Source organism: Geospiza fortis, unplaced genomic scaffold (assembly GCF_000277835.1).
Source record: "Geospiza fortis unplaced genomic scaffold, GeoFor_1.0 scaffold138, whole genome shotgun sequence".
Lineage (NCBI taxonomy): Eukaryota > Metazoa > Chordata > Aves > Passeriformes > Thraupidae > Geospiza > Geospiza fortis.
Genome location: NW_005054307.1, coordinates 10124711 through 10144256, shown reverse-complemented (window position 1 = coordinate 10144256; position 19546 = coordinate 10124711). Strand labels below are relative to the sequence as shown.

The following is a 19546-nucleotide window of genomic DNA, read 5'->3' as shown; positions in this document are numbered from 1 at the left end:
CCGGCAGGCAGAGCTGTCCAAAGCCAGCCCGGCCCGCGGGCAGGAGCGATGAGCGGGGCCCGGGGGAAGCAGAAGAGTGGCCCAGGAGGTTCCTTTGAGGTTGGGCTCCGTGCTGCGAGGCTTTGCTGTGAAGAAAGATGGTATTTATCTTGAATAACAGAAAATAAGGGCAGTCAGGTTTATGCTGTTAATGCTCGAAGCATGTATTCTCACTTCTTGAAAATTTTCACTGTTCACTAACTCTTAGGGGAAAAAACCGCAACCTATTCTTTTCCACGTGTTTAAGAGAAAGATAAGAATGAAAAAATTTAGAACTTCTAGTGTGATATTCATCATGAAAACAGTTTTCCTTTGGTTACTAATGGGTGGTCTCACTGCCCTTTGAATCCCGTAGAGTAAAACTAACACGCCGCAGTTGAGGCAGGAGCTCAAGCACTCCTGGAGAAAGCCAGGCATGTGATCTTAATGGCTTTCTTCTCACTAGCAACTGTGAATCTTGATTATTTATTAAAGTCTGTTCATATATTACTGCAGCACTTTTTGAAAAGTGCTTTTACGTGAGGTTAATGTTACCTCATTGAATTACCAGTCTTGTGCTCCATGTGTGAATTTGCTAATGAACACTGACTCTTGCCACTGATTTTCATGTCTCTAAAAGATTATCGAACCGTATTAGTTTTGACCTTAGGTGCTGCATCAGAGGACGTAAGGTACTTCCTTCTCTCTCATTTTCCATTAATATCAAAAGAAATTAGGACACACAAAATTAGATTTTTTTATGTGGAAACAGAAAAAAAAAGAGGTTGGAATAAATTCTTATAATCATTTATGGGTACAATTTAAGAGAAAAATACATATTTGAAATACAGGTATACTTAACAGAGACACTACACAGGATAAATGTTTAACTAGAACAGTATATTTGTCCAGTTGTGCAGGTAGTGCAATATAGCAAAATGTTTCTGGAGTTTTAACAAACTAATGCATAACTACATGTTAACAACCATTCTAATAAAAAACCTGCAGCTTATCTTTGTTTCAAAACAGATTTAAGGGACTAAAATGACAGATCAATACTCAGTTTTGCTGAAAGTCCCAACTGGAGATGCTGCCTTTATTACAGAAGGTGTTTTCCATTTCCTGGTGATTTGTAATAATCAGTACAAGGACTTTCCTGAGATCCAAAGTCAAAGCCACGGACATCTGAATAAATCTATCTACAGAAATTTATGTCCACATAAAAAATCCTTTAAGAAAACTGCACTTGCTGTCTTTGATTCTGAGTGTAGTCCAAGATTACTTCTCTCTGCAATGCTTATGCTTTGGTTGTGGAATGAGATGCAGAAAATGCCTTGTTAGGTTAAATATATTATGACTTCTCAGACGAAGTAGCATACAGAGCTGATGCTGCCACATTTGTGCTGCCAGCTGGATGTAAACTCACCATCACCTTCCTCCTGTCAAACACCTCACTGTAAAACGGGGCAGCTCCACTGTGAAAGACTACCAGTGATATTCCAGTAATTCCTTGTTTCCACAGTGGTTGGAGACAACCTGAAATAAATGCACTCATATTTAAAATCCGTTATAAAATCTAAGTAACACTTGCAGGGGAAAATTTTGGAGCTCTGACAGATCAGATTCACGGGCTTAAAGTAGAAGGGATCAAAGAGGGCAATCATTCCTGCTGTGTGGGGAAGCCTGACTAACTCTATGTGAGTTTGAAATGCTGTCATGAAGTGCTGGAATGGGGCACACCAAGTGACTGCATAGCAGAGGCCGCCGTGCGTAGGGAGCTCTTGAGGGGCTGACACTGATGTCCGTGCCATGCGAGGTGAGCGGGCGCTGCCAGGATCCAGGCACAGTGGGTCTGACCCAACATTGCTGTTTCCAGGTACCCTGGTTCCAGTGCTAGCCTATACCTTATGCTCAGGGAGGACTATAGGAGGATGATTTAAATATTTGTCCAAATGTTTATGTAAATATTTCTCTGAATGTTTATAATCTCTCTGAATCTGTCTCTGAGTATTTCTGAAGCCCTTCTGCTTTGTCACTTGGGCCTTTCCTTAGCCAGAGTTCGTGTTGCTGCAGAATATACTTGCCATGGCTTTGTTGAGAATGAAAGGACTGAGTAATTGTTCCCAGCAATTTCCGAGAAGACAATCAACTAAAATTTTTGTTATTTTTGATTTTTATTTTTAGCTATCCAAATAGCCATCTATAGCTCTTGCTATGCCTATGTTAAAGAATTTTTGTACTTTCTTAGTTTTTTTTTGATTGAAACCTGAAGTTTTCAGTCTTCTTGCTAATGTGATGTTTTAAGAACAAAGTATAGGTCTGAAAGGCTGAGAGAGTTGGGTTTTTTCAGTCTGGAGAATGGAAGGCTCCAGGGTGACACAATTTCAGTTCCTGAAGGGAGCCCACAAGAGAGCTGGAGAGGGACTTTTCACAAGCACCTGTAGTGATAGAGACTATCACTAGAATAAGGTATAATGGGGTTGAACTGAAAGAAGGCAGGTTTAGATTAGATATTGGGAAGAAGTTCTTTACTCAGAGGGTAGTGAGGCACTTGCAGAGGTTACCCAAAGAACCCCTGGATGCCCCATTCCTGGAAGGGTTCAAAGCCAGGTTGGACGGGGCCCTGAGTGACCTTGTCTAGTAGAAGGTGTCCCTGCTTATGGCAGAGGGGGTTGGAACTAGATGATCTCTAAGGTCCATTCCTACCTGATCAATCCCATGATTAAGGAAGATATAGTACACTGTTTTGAAAATCCTTATATAAAAATGTGTTTATTACATGGAAGGAATTCCTCATGCCTTGGATTATTTTACAGAGTCTGGGCATGTGGTGGGATCAACCCACAATTTAGATGTTTATTTTTTAATCTCAATTTCCATTCTAAATCTCAATTTATATTTTATGTCAAATTCTATGATTAAAAGATACTGTTACTTTTTCTTTCTTTACATTGGAAGGGTTATTAGTTGGCATCATTGTTCAGTTTCCTAAAAAAAACCAAAATAAATTTATCCAACACCCTCAAATGTGCTAGTTAAATATGTTTCTTGAGGTCAGGAGTATAGAACATCCATCTTTCAGCACTTTGGAGTCTGATTTTTAAGTCAACTTTTAAAACACTTCTCAACACTTTGGAAAACATAATTATAGTGGTACCTTTGTTTGGACAATCACAAACAGGAGCATTAAAATCACTAGTCAGTCCTGAAATCAATGAGTTGAGAGGCCATGAAAAATGTAAAACTGATGTGCATAAATTCCAGTCCTTTACTTTGACAAACTTGCAACTCAAACAGTGACTTCAGTGCCAAGCTCATCATGTGGTTTCAAATAACAGTATTTAATAGTCAAGATGCATGCGAATTTAAAAGATACATAAAAATTTACATAAAAATATGTAGTCACTGCTGGAGAAAACTCTGATGGATGAGTGGTTTTGGGGAGTTCCCTCAATTTAGTCAATCCTTGGAAGGCAGCAAGTTATTCTCCATTATTTTCCAAGAGATGAGCGTAATATTTACATAATATTATATACTATTTATGTCTAAAGATATTTTTTGACGATCTAAGAACACCGACAAGTGAAGAATCAAAGTTAACCTGTGAAGAAAAATACTCTACTAAATTATTTACGATGGATGGATATTTTTAGAATTCTAATTTGAAATGTATCCATTCTCTTTCTTTTATAGGTGGCTGGTATTAGGTATTGCCATGGTGCGGTTTTATATACAGAAAGGAACACATAGAGGCTTATTCAGAAGCGTTCAAAAGACGCTTAAATTTTTCCAGACATTTGCTTTGCTTGAGGTAAATTTTAAACATTAGTTTGCTTTACTGAATGCTGCATATCATAGGCAAAACACATTATTATCCTGAATTTAAAATAAGAATATTATATTAGTTCTAAAAGTCCTTTTTACTTTATTATTTAATGAAGTTTTGGGGGTGGGACAAGGTAATTACTTGAAACAAATCAGCTTGTGTTTTTCAGACTTAATTCTAATATTTCTTTAAATCAGTGCCTGAGAACTGCTTTGATTTGAGAGTCTTTAATGCAAAAGGCAAAATCTTGAAGGCATTACAGCCAGTAGATCAGCCCTCTAGTGTAGTAGATATCATCATCTCAGAGATTGAATATATATAAAGAATATATTCTTTATACTGGACTTACTATCCCTCTGTGCCTTTCCTGCTTCTGCTTATTTCAAGACAGGATTCACGCACCCCATATAATCCATTGCTACGGGGTCTGTGCAAGATTTGCAAAGTATTCTTTAAGTAATACTTTTGCAAACTGTGCACTAGTGGTCTCAGTTCTGGTACACCTGTGGAATGAGGCTTTATTGTTGGTTTTATGGAGCACTTGCAGTTCTTTCCCAGGCACAGCAAAGAATGTCTATCTACATTTTAATTTTTTTTCTCAATCTGTCTACAACATCTCTAGTTCAAACAACTGTTAAAATATGTCACCAGCTGCATATAAGCTTTTGTGTTGGTAAACTTTCACTGTAATTCTATTCAAACCTGCCAAAGTTATGAAAAGCACTTCATTTGCTAAACATTACTGACCAGAAAATACATTGTATCTAAAGATTCATAGCTGTCATTGACAAAAGTATAATAATGTTATTAATCTGTAATAAATGCAGAACATTTTTAAATTGCTGTGTGTTTAGTGTTCCTTATGTGACTTCCTCTACACTGTCCTGTAAAATTCTTCTTTGAATAAGGTATAGGAAGAGAAGCTTACTAGTTGAATAAAATGCTTTGTAAGTATCTAAATGTCTAATATTTACAATTAAATTGAAAAACAAATGTCTTACATGTATTTGCACAGCTCAGATATTGAGACCATCCCAACACTTATCGCCAGGGCTCTGCCATGTATTTCTTTTTAAGACTGTTAGTGGGAGACAAAAACCAGAATTGAGCCTAAGTTTATATTAACATCAAAAGGCCATGTTTATAGGGTAGCTAGTAACAAACCACACATCAGTAACCTCTGACATTTTTATTTACAGGTAATCCACTGTGCAGTTGGTGAGTTCTTTGTTTTAGTTTCTCCTGTAGCTAGTTAAAACATGAATTGTGGAGCAGAGATAACAGGTTTCTCTTTTTAAGGAATAGTTCGCACATCTGTGCTTGTGACTGGGGTCCAAGTCAGTTCAAGGATCTTCATGGTGTGGTTCATTGCACACAGTATAAAACAGGTATGTGTCTGAGCAAATTATGTTTTGATTGCTTTTAAGGAGAAGCTGTTACTACAGTTCTCATTTCACAAGGAAGACCAAGCTAAAACTTAATTCTATTCCTGTAGAGAATGCTTACATATTTGAGTGCAATTTTGGAAGTTAGGGTTACAAAATAGAATTTGTGTGATTCTTGCCAGGAGACAGAGTCTGGGTCGTAGCTGTGAATCAGCAGTGTTTTCAGCATCGTGCCCTCTGTGGTCTGCCTAAATGAAATAAATCAATGACTACTCCAATTATTTACAAGCAAAACTACCCTAGTGTTAACAGTCCCCTTTCAAAAATTTTAATTAGCACTTGCTGAATTAATCTAAATAAAAGGTAAATTTATGTCTTTAAATTTATGTCTTGAATTCATATGTATAAACATGGTTGTGATTTTGCTATTTTTTTAGAAACCTTCTCAAAATTTTAATGTTATGGCAATCTGTTAAGATTGTGACACACTGGATGACATCAAATTAACAATGGCACTTAAGGACCTGTGTACATGACAATGGCTTATTTGCCTGGCTTTGGGTGGCTGTTGTAAGGTTAGTGATCCATTAGTAAAATGTAGCAAGCAGTTCACAACTAGTAGGTAGGACGTTAGATTGAGCTTGTGAGGTGTGCTTTCTATGAAAGGCGTATAAAAAATTAAGTGGTAGGTTTTGTGCTCCTGAATTTCTTCAGAACTTGAAAAGCTGAGCCGTTAAACTGTCTCACCAGCAGATGGCATAGGTCTTTCTGCAGATGAATTATCCTAGCACCTGCCTCAGTTATCAAATCTTCATTTCATTTCACAAGAGGACTTGTTTTCTACACTGCATCTTTTCCTTAACATGGAATAAATTAAATAGGCTTTTAATAGGGTGATTTTTTTTGTTCTTTTTTCTTGTTGTTTTTTCAGTTTGTTTTGGGTTTTGTGGGTTTTTTTTGGTTTTTTTTTTTTTGGTTTTTTTTTTTTTTTTTTTGTTTAGTTTGGTTTGTTGCTTCTTTTTTCCTTGTAAGTTAACTTTTTATATTTTTTTGTAAGGCAAAATGTCTCAAAGATTAACAAGATTCTTATATTGAATATCTACACATGAGCTGGACTATAGCACTGCATTTTGCCTTTTTTATTATCTGCAGTGGACTAAATCTTAAGCATATCCAGCAATTTCTTTTATTTCCTCTATCTACACTACTGTAGGCCAAGCTGTGTCCAACAAGAAATGCATTTGAATGTATGTCTGATTGTATTTCATGCTGTTATTGCTTAGCAGGCATGAATGTTCAGGGTCACTTTAGGTGGTGAGAGGCACATCAGTGATAATAGCCAGAGCCAGACCTCCCCACTTGACTGCAGATTTGCAAGGCAGCAGATAGGAATTCTCTGCATACTTATTTAAAGCTCCTCTGCTTGGATTTAGCACTGTGACATGAATCCAAGTTTGAGTTATCAATGTTTGTCTCTAATTGCATGAGGCAAAAAACAGCCTAATTCTCTCTTTACCTTTCCATATTTGTTTGGGTGTCTTTGCACTTCAGTTGCTGCTATTTGTTTGTGATTTTGGTGCTATTTTTATGTCTCCATTTTCTTTATGATATTGGTGAGATCCTTCTGGTAAAATTGCACCTTCTTTGACTGACACATTGAGGGTGTGATTTTATGAGCAGTTATAATTCTTTTTGACTTTTTCAGAGTTGTGGATTTTCACCATCTTGGAGATATATTAAGCTTTGTCACCAAGTTGCATTTTATTTTGAAAAATAATTTCCCTTTTTTATAATTTTAACAAAACTTGTGTTGCTTTATTCTATTTCACAGACATCCCTGGAGCTTTTCAGCCTTCAGGCATAGAAGTGTATTACAAAATTCCTCCCCTCTTAAGGGAAAGAAAATTACTTCTGTGTAATTCTTCCTCACAGAAGGTAGTGTTTGTAATAGATCCCCAGGTGCCTTCTTTGTATTTGGGACTTCTGTTTATTTGTTCACTCAGACTGAAAAGGAACTGGTGTTTTGAAACAGCAGAGATATGCTACTTACTGATGAGGCAGTTTAATGACTCAGAACTTAAATCTTACATGGGATTGTTGAGTGAGTTTACCCAAAGCTCCTGGTCTACCAACTATTCTTCATTTAGAGAGCCGTCTGTGCTCCAGCTCCTTAACTATCTTAGAGCTCCCTGAAGTCTGCCAAACTTGATCTTCTGTGACCAAGTTCCAGTTAGTAGGTTATGTAAAGCAATTCCTTTTGTCTAAAGTTTCATGGAGATGTGCATTATATATTGAAGAAGAAGCAAGATAAAAAGAGAAAATCTAGGAAATGAAGTAGTGAAATGCAGAATGGTTAAAAAGTGATTATGAGAAGAACATACACCTTCTGCAGCATTTTGTTGTTCTTGCTGTTTTGAGGAGGAAAAACATAAACAAGTAGATAAACCACAAATAGAAGAGGGATAGTTAGTCTAGTGGAATGTAGGTAGAGAATAAAGAGGAGGAAAAAGCATAATTCGAGAGTTTTATATTTTGATATTTGCATAATGGATGAAGATTGCTCAGTTGACAAATGTCTGTATGTTAGTAATCACATATGATAATGAACTGTACATGGTAATGGTTTCAGCATAATACTTTTGTGCCAAAGGTATTAGTTCTGTTCTATATATCTTAAAGAGAAGTCTGTTGCAGTTTGCACAGAAAAGAAGCCTAAGGATGAAGCAAATGTTGGTTCTTTATACTTCTGCAGATCCAGAATGAGGAGAGCGTTATTCTTTTTCTGGTCGTATGGACTGTGACAGAGATTACTCGATATTCCTTCTACACATTCAACCTGCTCAACCATTTGCCATACTTCATTAAATGGGCCAGGTGGAGATGTCTTGCACTTGAGTTTCTCATGATTCTGTGCATGTTGGTTTCACGCATGCTGAACTAACACACAGGAGAGCAGATGTTTGAGCTTTGGTTATGTGTCAGCAAAGTGCAAGTCAGTTGCTGTCTGTATTTGGGATCATTGTTGCTTGGTTTAATATGTTAAAAATATTTTAGCTGAGGTTTTTGGAGTATGGTTTTTTCTTTGCTTTCTGTGTCTCATAGTTTGAACTCTGCTTTCACTTACTCTAATTTTTTTTTCATTTACTCTAATTTTTTTCTCTATCTTTTTAATTTTATCTCATATTTTAATTTGCAGTATGACTCTTTACGATGCTCTGAATACAGTGCCCAAAATTAAGCACCTGTGCTAGTCTTTGTGGATGTTAGTTTTTTGAAAATGTGGGAGTTGTTGTCACTCAATCTGCATTATTACTCTCTAAGAAGTTCTGCTTTGTCAGATCTCTTGTAAGATTATATCCATGTAGTGAAGTTAAATACTGACTTAGTTTAGGCCACAAAAATTGAGTTCCAAATTAAAACTGTCTTGATTTTAAAGCATTCTTAAGGTTGGCCACTAGATCGCATACACTACAGAGACTGTGGGTGTTTATCAGGAGACTTAACTGGAATAGTATTCTATGTAGTCATTATTTGAAAAATACATGTGAGGCAGACTTGTTATGTTAGAAGAAGAATATCTAACCTACATTCAGTACAGGTGACTCTAATTTGAAAGAGTTTGTTTGTTATTTTCCTTTATTTTTGTTTTATAGATAATCCAGGTTTGATGCTTCTAATGAGCTTCTTTGATATGTCTGATATTTATGTCCATTCTTGTAAAACATTTCCTTTTTGCTAATGCCTAAGCGAGAGACTTGTTTAAGCACTAAATGACAAACTTAAAGATAGTCAGACTGCCTATCATCAGTAGCTTTTTATACAGACTTCAGAAAGAGAAATGCACTCAGAACAAATTACATTGACAGATAATAATTTTTGCCATCAGGTCAGTGTGCCTTGAATAACAGAATTTTGTTTGCTTAATATAGACAGTAGGGAAAACCAACATTCTCACTGAAAAGACATGGTGAAATATTAATATAAACAAAATATTTGAAAATAATATATTTTTTCATAGAGTCTAAAATATCCCTTCAAGATTTTTGGATAAACAAACAGCACAACTGGGTATGAATTCAGTACTGAGAGATGGAATTTCTATCTTTAGCTTATAACTGCATAGAGACAAACAATATGTAAGGTATTAGTTCCTTCTTATCTAATCTGCGTTCTTCTTGGTGCTGCCAAGCAATAGGACAGGAGGCAAAGGGCAGAAACTGATGCACAGGAAGTGCCACCTGAACATGAGGAAGAACTTTACTGTGCAGGTGACCGAGCACTGGAACAGATTGTCCAGAGAGACATCCAGTGTCCCCCTCACTGGAGATATTCAAAACCCATCTGGACACAATCCTGTGCCATGTGCTCTAGGATAACCCTGCTTGCATGGGGAGGTTGGGCCAGATGTCTCATTGTGGTCCCTTCCAACCTGAACTATTCTGTGATTCCCCTCATCTGTGAGTCTTCTAAGCCCTTCTCTTCTAGGAGGATTTCATGCTTAGTTGCTGCTGGTTTGGATCTCATTTCTTTTGGTCAGGGAGTGCACATTGTACCTTTCTGTCTGTGTGACAACTCCCATTGCTGTTCCCTATATGAACTGGAGAATTGTTCCATAGGAGAACCTGCATATCTGTGGTGCACTGTGTGAAAGGACAGCACATAACCTATTGATTACAATTTTCATTTTGTCGCTGCCTATGTGGCTTTTGGCATTCAAACCAGATTTTCTTTCAACTGGATGTTTTGCCTTTTATTTGAACATCATCTCACTTTAAAATGGATCTGATAAGTTTCTGGTACAGTAATTTTCTTTTCTCTTTTTATTCCAATTTCCATTAGTGGTAAATGTAGTATTCCCATGTTGTAGTGAGTAAAATGGGCTCCTGATGACATTCAACATTGTCATTTTATTCAAACAATTTGTAGTACATACAACTGACCTGGTGTGTGTGCACTGTGATGAAAATATGTAGGATCATCTGAGATTCAGTCCTGGTCTGAATCCTGTCAGTGACAACAGGAGTAAGAATAGTACATTTTCAAAAAATTATTATTTGAGACTAAAAATTTGAGGATTGTTCTATTAGAAAGAGATAAAAACATTCTGATACTTCACTGTTTTTAAACAAAGCACTGAGGAATGCATTCTCTTGTCAATCGAAGCAACTCTACTGAAAGTAACTAAAAATGATATGTCAAGTCAGGATGTGATCCCTGATTCTGGTGCAGGAACCACTTTGATACATTTCTGTGCCACTAAAAATAACAAGTGAAAATGTTAGGTTTATGGAGTGTTTCTCACAAGGTTTTTTTTTTTATTATTATTATTTTTCAATACAGATACAACTTTTTTATCGTTTTGTATCCTGCTGGAGTTGCAGGTGAACTGCTAACCATATATGCTGCTTTACCCTACGTGAAGAAAACAGGAATGTTTTCACTGAGACTTCCCAACAAATACAATGTCTCCTTTGACTACTATTACTTCCTTATTATTGTCATGTTCTCCTATGTGCCATGTAAGTACTGTTTAACTGTAGAAATATTGTAACATCATAAAAATAAATCTTCAGTGATGCTATAAAAACTACCTGTATTAAAATTTGCTGAACACTTTCTACTGTAAGAGCCTGCTTTCTGTTGTTCCAAGCTTTACTATGCTTTAACTGGTTAGGCTGAAATTTTCTGTCCTGTTATCTGCTCAGGAACATAATCTGTCTTAAAAATTTCAATGAACATGCTAAAATTATTTCTCAGACTTGGACGAAGTGAGAAAAGTTGCTGCTTACACACAGATATGTCTGTAACTCTGTTGCTGGGACTTTCTAGAGCCTCTCCCACTTTGAAGTAATGACTTTAAAATGGTTCTGCAAGTTGTGCCAGAGATTTGCTGTGGCTTTTTACTACTAATAACCATGTACCTTGGAAAAACCATCATTCAAGCATGCTCAGGAAAAACTTGAAGCAGTATTTCATTTTCACAGAAATAAAACCCCCTCCCCTGCCAAACCTCTCTGAACATCTGCAGTCCCTGGCTTAATCAGTTTGTCCTTGTACTTATGCGTGCCAAAACCATGGAGGTAACAGTAGAGAGAGTATCTTACCTGTCTTTCACTTCCAGTGTTATCTCCACTGCTACCTAAGCAGTGAAGACAAGGAGAAGGCAACCTGATATACCAGATATTCCACCATGAATAGGGCTAGACCAAACTAGGCAAATGTAATATTTTAGATAATATTAATGATAGAATATATAATATTTTAAAATACATTTTAAGTACATTAAGGCAGGAGATTAGAGAGAAATTGAAAAGCAGGAAAACTGAAGTTAAAGGGTCTGTGATCTGCATTCATGAAAGGTATTCATGAAGGTATTCATGAGAAGGCAGCATTCAATATGGACTTTTACACTATGAACGCACACTTAAATTTTTGGTTCCAAGAAGTCATGAAGGCCAACAAGAGAGATTTATGTCAACAAAAAATATTCTAAGTTGTGGTAACTTACTAATAGTTTTACATCTGTTTATGTAACAACACTTCAGGAATAAACCCAGTTTTCTAGCCATTAAATATAAGGATCAACTCTGTCAGTAGGACAGTAATATAATAGATGACAGAGGGACAGCAAAGCGGGATCTCCTTACTTCAGACTTGAACAAATAGGGTAAATTTGTATCCTCCTCCAAGTCTTCAAAAATGCTTAGGACAGATTTGAATTCTTCAAGCTCTGTCAGAATGTGGTTAAATCCTATTTCTACAAGGAAACTGTTGGAGTGAAGTTCCTTGAACACAGAGTATTTATTCAGGGATAAATGAGCTTTGAGTAATTATTGTTTTTTAAATCACTGCAATGTTCATGATTTGTTATTATTCACCTTAATCAACTCAACCACTGTGTGCCATAATTTTTACTCAGTTCATCATTCTGTAAAATAGTGGTTTTCCATTATGTGATCTGTTGAATATTTCCATCTAATTTGCTTTCTTTTATGCTTTGATCAAGTATTTCCACAACTCTACTTCCACATGCTGCGGCAGAGAAGAAGGGTGCTTCATGGAGAAGTGATTGTGGAAAAGGACGATTGAATCAAGCTGTGTAACCATGGTGCTTTCAGTGGAAAGGAAAAGAAGAGAGGGTAAAGACCCAAAACTTCCTCTGATTTTTCTGAGTCCAAGTTTTAAAACATGGAACAAGAATAAACAACTGTGCCTGTGCCTGTGGACTGTATTATTTTTGCAATTAATATATTTTGAGACCTACCTTTTCATCCTCAGATTCACTTTGGTTTTTAATTGTTCATTTCTTGAAAGAAACATTTTCTTATTTTCAATAGGTTGATGAGTAGCTTTAAGAATTAGAATAGTTGGCTACTGTGCCTTCTGTTCTGAAAGTTCTGTTATGACCTGTAGTCATTATCAAGAACAGAAGAAGAGTTGATAAGTTGTACTGAAAGTGAGTCTTCTGGAAATCAGAGTGTAAATTAGGTAATGATGTTTTTCATAGACTAGGTGAATTAAATGGTATTTAAGCTTTATATTAAGTAATACCTTTCCAATTATAAGTACTGTAGCACATTAATATTTTTTGAATTACAGTATCACATGCAGAATTCCAGAAGGACTTTTGAAAAGAGTTGAATTCTTGATTGTCAGCACAAATTTAGACCTCCCTGTATTTTCATTTGTAATTTTAAAGATACTTAGGATAATAGATATAATATTAACTGGTTAAAAGTTTGTGCTGAGGAGAAGACAGGTTGTGCCTTCCTTTCTCTGATTAGTGGCTGGAATGGCAAAGCTGATTGTCAGCATGTTTCCTATTCTACATTTAAAGTATGTATGCAGAAAAGTCAGTATTGCGTTGAAAATCTGTAGCTATGGTGAGATATTTGACTTCTTTTCAATAGCTCAGTGGGATAAAATATATTTAAAATGTAATCTTAAAATATAAATTGTGCTTTGATTCATCCCACTGGGCAATTTTAATTGCTCCCTCCCCATTAATTGTTCATACTGTGTTGACCTAATTCTATTTCATGTCTTCAAGAATCTGCAGGAAGGATCTACAGTATATTGACAGAAGTTAGAGGTGATTTTATACTATGATACTTGAGTGGGAGAGCTCCAACAAATTGGAAGATTTTGATCTAACAGCCTAGCAGATTCAGAGAAGGGTGATGCATTTGAGGAAACTTGGATACTAAGTGAGAGAGAGAAGATTGAAATGTAGTAATGTGGTACGAAGCCTTGAAAATGTAGGCAGTAAACCTGTCTTGTTTCTGGCTTCACTGATGTCAAAAGAAGTGTATGCATATGTGGAAGAGCTGCATCAGGCAGCTGTAAGTCAGAATACTTGTGGTTGCTGAGGTAATTTCTGGAGTACAGTGTTATGTTTTGGCTACCTCAGGGATGAAGAATTGGATAATCTTCTGAAAGCTCAGAGAACAATAACAAAACTAGTGGAAGTGAGAAAGAAGTCGGAAAGATTGAGTTGCTAATATGTGTAATTCTTTGTTCTATGATAAATATGGAAGAACTTTAAAAAGTATGGAGGTGTAGCTATGATGAATTTGGAACAAGGTAAAGTGCCAATGAATATCAGAAGAAAGGTCCTACTGATTAGATCAATTATGGAATGACACAGTAATGCAGTGTCTTGGAAGGGTTTCAGTTAAAGTTGGCAAGAGATTGAACTACCTATTTGAATAGGCAGTTTCCATTTTTAGCTTCAATGGTACTATGATACTACAGCTTTTTGAAATTTCTAGATATGCCAGAATAAGGTGTATCAAGTAATTTAATAAAAAAACAAGGATTTCCTATATCCCTAATTTTTAAATTCCATGTTGTGCCTTGGATTTGTGATATATATGTATGTCTTCATTACACGTAAATGAGTTTCCTTTTATGTGACAGGTGCATAGTGGACTTGAGACAGAACAGTTGTATTTCTTTAAGTTTTAAAAGGTGTAATCTTTATATTCCTTAAATTTCACACAAGGTGCTCTAATTTAACTTACTACTTCTGTTTTATATGCAGCTAAAATTATTAAAAGTTTAAAATATAAATTACATTTACAACACTGAATCACAAAATAGTTGTGTTACTATGTGTTCAGACTAGCAGTTGTATGTGTCCAACATTCTTTCAGTACTGTTTTATAAACTATGAGGAACATATTGGCAGTTTTGGGAAATATATCTCCATTAGCAAACAGAAGAGTGTGATGAAATATGAAAAACTAAGATTGGATTAAGTTCTGTGTCTCTTTTTACTGTCAGGGCAGCTCACTGAAGACCATAGCTATCAGTTCATTGAAAATGCATTGGATACCTAAGGATGTGATTTTGAAATCCTTGATCAGATGAGTGTATCCTGTAGCTAATATTCTTACTAAAGGAAATATTTGCAGTATGAAAGTGTATTATATTTGTTTTCATTGTGGCCTAAGGACATTATCATATGTTAATCAAGGATCTATTTTTATATCCTTTCGTACATATGAAATAAAAGAAAACCAACACTGTTTGCTGCAATCTTGGGTTGCACTTCCATAAAGCAACAATGTCCAAGGTGATAAAATTTAAAACTGGATTTACAGCTACAAAACAGTCTTGCTAAATCATGAATTAATAAAAAAAAGTAAAGCTAAAATTTACTCACAGTATCACATTCAATGTTTCATTGACCAGAGAGATTGCCATGTAGATTAGTTTACATGACATTTACCTAAAAAAAGTAAGCAACATGTTCTTCACTTCCTCCTGTTTTTTGACTGAAACCTTTCACCGAAGCCTCCTTTTCACAGAATCAGTAAGGTTGGAAAAGACCTCCACGGTCACCAAGTCCAACCTTTGACTGACCACCACGACATCAAGTAGACTATAGCACTAAGTGCCATGTCCAGCTGCTTCTTGAATGCTTCCAGGGGTGGTGCCTCCACCACCTCCCTGGGGAGCCAGTTCCAATACCTGACCAGCCTTTCCATGGAGAAATTCTTCCTGATGTCCAACCTGAACCTCCCCTGACACTCCTTGAGGCCTTTTCCTCTTGTCTGGTTGCTGGTTCTGTTAACATATCTTCTGAAACATAGTGCAAATTGCAGGTAAAATCTTCTTGCTATTGACTTCAGATGCACTAGGATTTTATCCTAGGTAGCTATATTTCAATTTCAATAGACCATCTTGAAACATTTAATTAACTTGTCAAATGGACATTAAAACTTAAGTATGATTTTCATATGGTGCTCTCTTTCCAACTTCTTTTTTACATCTATCTTTTTGTCTTCCTCTCTGCAATATTCCTAGTTTTCTGAAGCATTTAAATCCTTCTGCTTACGTAAGATTAGGAATGTATTAAAACATCTGCATCTCTAATGTTTTCATGTAGTCTTTAGCAAATTGTCCTTGTAAAGGTATTTTCTTACTTGTTCTATATAGGCCTTCTGAAATGAATTTATATAGAGCATGGCTTTATGAAACTTTGAATGGCAGTATATAGAAATAGGGAGATTCATTTTAATCAGGTGACTTTTCCTACTGTTGGTAGAAACAGAAACCATCTTTTGTATAAACTCTGCCTGAAAGCAGCTGGATTTCTTGAGGTTCTCCCCAGCGCTCACATACTGTGAAAAGCTGTTTTGGGACAGATTGGGTTGTTTCACAGCTCAGCCCAGAATGCTTGGAGGTCAGATTCCAGCTTCAGGGCATAGGCAGCAGCAAGGAATGTGGTGCTGAGGTATTGCATCTTCTGCATTATCTGGCAAGGGGTCTCTGAGGCCATGGTGAGCGGTAGCTGATGTAATTTCTCCCACCCTGCAGGATGTGAGATGAGAGAAAGCTCAGTGTGCTGTCATTACTGTCTGCTGAGGGAGCTCAGGGGATCAGCTGGAGGATCTCTGCGCACAAAGGGTGTGTTACAGAGAGCCTTTCACACTCCGCTCAGCTGTGGTTTGCTATCTGTTAGCCTACATGTCTTGAGATAGACAGGTGTGCCAGGATGGGCACGGCACACCAATCTCAACAGCCCAGTTCAACATAAACTGACTTGGAGAAACGGTGCAGGGTGCTGTTCTCATTCCCATTGAACATAACATTTAGCCAGGTTCATGTTCATGGATAGATTGCAAGTCTAGTTAACAGAGAGATGCATGGAGACCTTTTCTGTGACCAGATGGAAATATGTGCATTTTAAATCTAGGTCTAGCTAATGCTCTGATTGTTGTACTCTTGGTCTTCACAGTAGCTTCCTTCAGTGGATATTAGGATATGTGTATGGTTACTAAATAAACCGGAATGAAACCAATTCACAATTGTTACAATAATTTATAATTTCAAATTAGTTTAAATGACATTAACAGTTTTTGAATTGAGCTCTTGCTTAATCTGCCTCAGAAAGAAAAAAAAGAAAGGAAAGTTAATACAAATAAATGTTCTGCACTAGGCAGTAGGGCCTCATAAATCAAAATTTTCAGGCAGGCAAACTGACTGCATTTCATACAGGATTTTTTCAGTGGGTTTAACAAAAAAGGTGAAAGCTTTTCTGAAAATCAAAGTTTATTTCATAATGTATATTTTAAAATGTGCTGAGACTTACTGTATTATTCATTACCAGTTTACAATTTAAATTCATGCTGAACCTGCAGTTTTTATAGATGATTAACTGTAGCCCATTAAAATGTTTCATTCTGTGTTTGTTACAATGGCTGTTTAAAGAACAAACTCCCCATTTTTCTGCAGAGCTCTGTGTTCTCTTGCTCAAGTGAGTTTCAGTATTGTTACTGCCTGGGATGCTTTGCCAGGCTGCTGAAGGGCAGATTTCAGTGTGCCAAGGGCAGCTCCATGAGCCTCCTTCCAGGAGGGCACAGCTCCACAGTGGGTGGCACTGTCGGGTCGGTGCCGGGCACTGCTCTGTCACCAGTGCCGTTCTGGGGTCTCGAGTGCCTTCAGCAGTGCCAGCTCTGCAGATGTCCCCAGCTGATTCATCCCCGTGACTTCCCAGATGGAGAGAACTTTTAGGTCACAAAAGCAAATCTGACAAGTGAACTGAGAGCTGTCCCAAGAGAACTGTGGAGACCTGAATGTTGGGTGACTCCAGCCCTCTCGAGGAAGTTGCTGTCAGTTTCACGCCCTGCAGCTGGTAGTGGCTGGTGATGTACAGTACTTTCTGTGTCATGTTGTACCACCTGAAACATGCTGTCCTTTTATTCATACTCTCCTGCCTCTCTGTTTGGTCTTGAATGTATTTGAATGTCCTTTCAGTTTATGGCTTTGTAAAAGTGTAAGTTTTATCTTTTTATTTTAGCAGAAAATTTTATCTAAGTGTATAGAATGTATATGTATAGAATTGTACATCAAGTTTCTTAATAATGTAAATGCACTGCAACTGCTTGTTATTGTTATTTCTTCTAAAATGCGTTATCATTAGAAGTTTACATGGACAGGAAAGCAACGCAATATGATACTTCTAATAACTTATTTATTTGCAAAAAATATAATATTTTTTGATCTATAGATTCAGATATTTGTTTTAGTGACTGTTAATACTGTAGCACTGTAGAAATTAATAATCTATTAAAAGATGTATTTTAAACTTTGTTCTAGTTGATTTTTAAAATTTTTTTAGCATGTAGAAGTCAGTTCCTATAAGCATTCAGCATATTACACCAGTATTGTTTACATATTACACCATAGTATTGTTTACAAATACTATACTTTTTATTTAGAATTATTTCACAAATTAATAGTGAGGTCCCCTGTAACAAATTAATCTTGAGGTCCCCTATTTATTCTTACCCAGACAGTCTTTTCATATTTCTTAAAATATATTCCATAAAAACCAGGTAATAATACCAGAGTAGTAATAATACTGGTTTATCAAAGAAGAGCATAAAACACAGGGCATTCAAGAGAATACCAATATGTATGAAAAAAATGCATTACAGTGATCCTGAAATAGATGTTCCAGTAGTAGATGTTTCAGTGTTTTGGAACAGGACTTTTTTTGTGGTACTAACCTTTGAGAGGGGTGGAGACAGAGAACATCCTCTGTCTGTCCTTTGCCGTGTGACTAACAATGACATTGCAGCTATGAGGATTTCGTTGCCATGACAGTATGAGAAAGCAGTTTGTGAGCATTCGCACCTACTTCTTTTGAATTAGGAATCAAGTGGTTGTAACCCCAAGGAGCTTAACTGCATATAAAGCTTAAATCCTGTTAGTCAGATGTATTATAATGGAGATGTAGACCTCCTAATCTGGAAGTCACAGAAATGGTCTTCTGATCTAAATTTACAGGACAGTATTTACGTGTCCTGGCCCTCTACCAAGGTTAAACAATTCAGATTTCTACAGAAGTCAGTGGAAGAACGTCCACTGATCTCCGCAGGAGTTTGATAGGATGAAGACATTTGTGTAGTCTGTTCTGTGTAATTCTGGATTCCTGTTAGTACTGTCTGGGAGAGAGCCTGTGCTTGTTGTGCATGGTGGCACATTTCCTCCCAGCTTTGCAGGATGCCCAGCACTGCTCCCTGCAGAACGCTCCAGAACACCTGGAAATCTCCAGTAGTGCACCACTATTGCATTATACTGATTTGAATTCAGCAAAGTTGTAGAAACTCCCTTCACATATCTATGTAAGTGTCTTTAATTAATCTAGGCCCAGTGAGACATCCCATTAAAAATAGGCAGGGTAGATCATCCCTCACAGCTGCTTGGACATTCCTAGCTTGAAATGCTGCCGTCACTGAACAACTTTGATTTTCATATATAATCTCTTGGTGGTTTGTGCTCATACCACTTTGATAAGATGGCACTTTGCCTGCCCTTAAGTGGCTGTTCCAGATTTCATAGAACAAATTGCAAATGACAAACAAGAAAAGACTCAGATGGGTGTCCTGCTCCACACACAGAGCACCCTCCTGTGCTGGGAAGAGAATCCCAAATCCTGGGTGTGTAATAACATTTGCATGCCTTTTGATCAATCATGTATGAAGCTGAATATTATAATACAGACCTTCAACTCATAAAGAAAGGAAACAAATTTTGTTACCAAAGACATTACATTACAAGTGAATTACATTTTATTCTCTTAATTAAGTCTGGGAAGACCATTAAGATTGAGACTCATTCAATGACAAAATAGAGACAGTATTGGGGATCTTGCAGCCAACACTTGCTGCCAACTGAAAGCAAGTATTTAACATTACTTCTGTTTTCATTCAAAGTGGGGTCATATTACTGAGAATAAAAAAATTGAATTCTTGCCAGAAGAAGTTTTTTACAGCGATCATCTCTGACCAGGTCTCAATTAATT

At 36.7% G+C, this 19546-nt stretch overlaps 1 protein-coding gene across 1 annotated transcript; it reads left to right on the top strand.

Annotated features, from left to right (window-relative positions):
• The first annotated feature begins 3685 nt into the window (after window positions 1-3685).
• On the top strand, window positions 3686-17827 carry HACD1 (3-hydroxyacyl-CoA dehydratase 1). Its single transcript, XM_005418602.3, has 6 exons — window positions 3686-3829; window positions 5044-5062; window positions 5144-5232; window positions 7982-8103; window positions 10570-10748; window positions 12236-17827. The coding sequence occupies exons 1-6, from the start codon at window positions 3686-3688 to the stop codon at window positions 12316-12318; spliced, it is 636 nt and encodes a 211-aa protein (XP_005418659.2). The 3' UTR covers window positions 12319-17827.
• Window positions 17828-19546: the final 1719 nt, after the last annotated feature.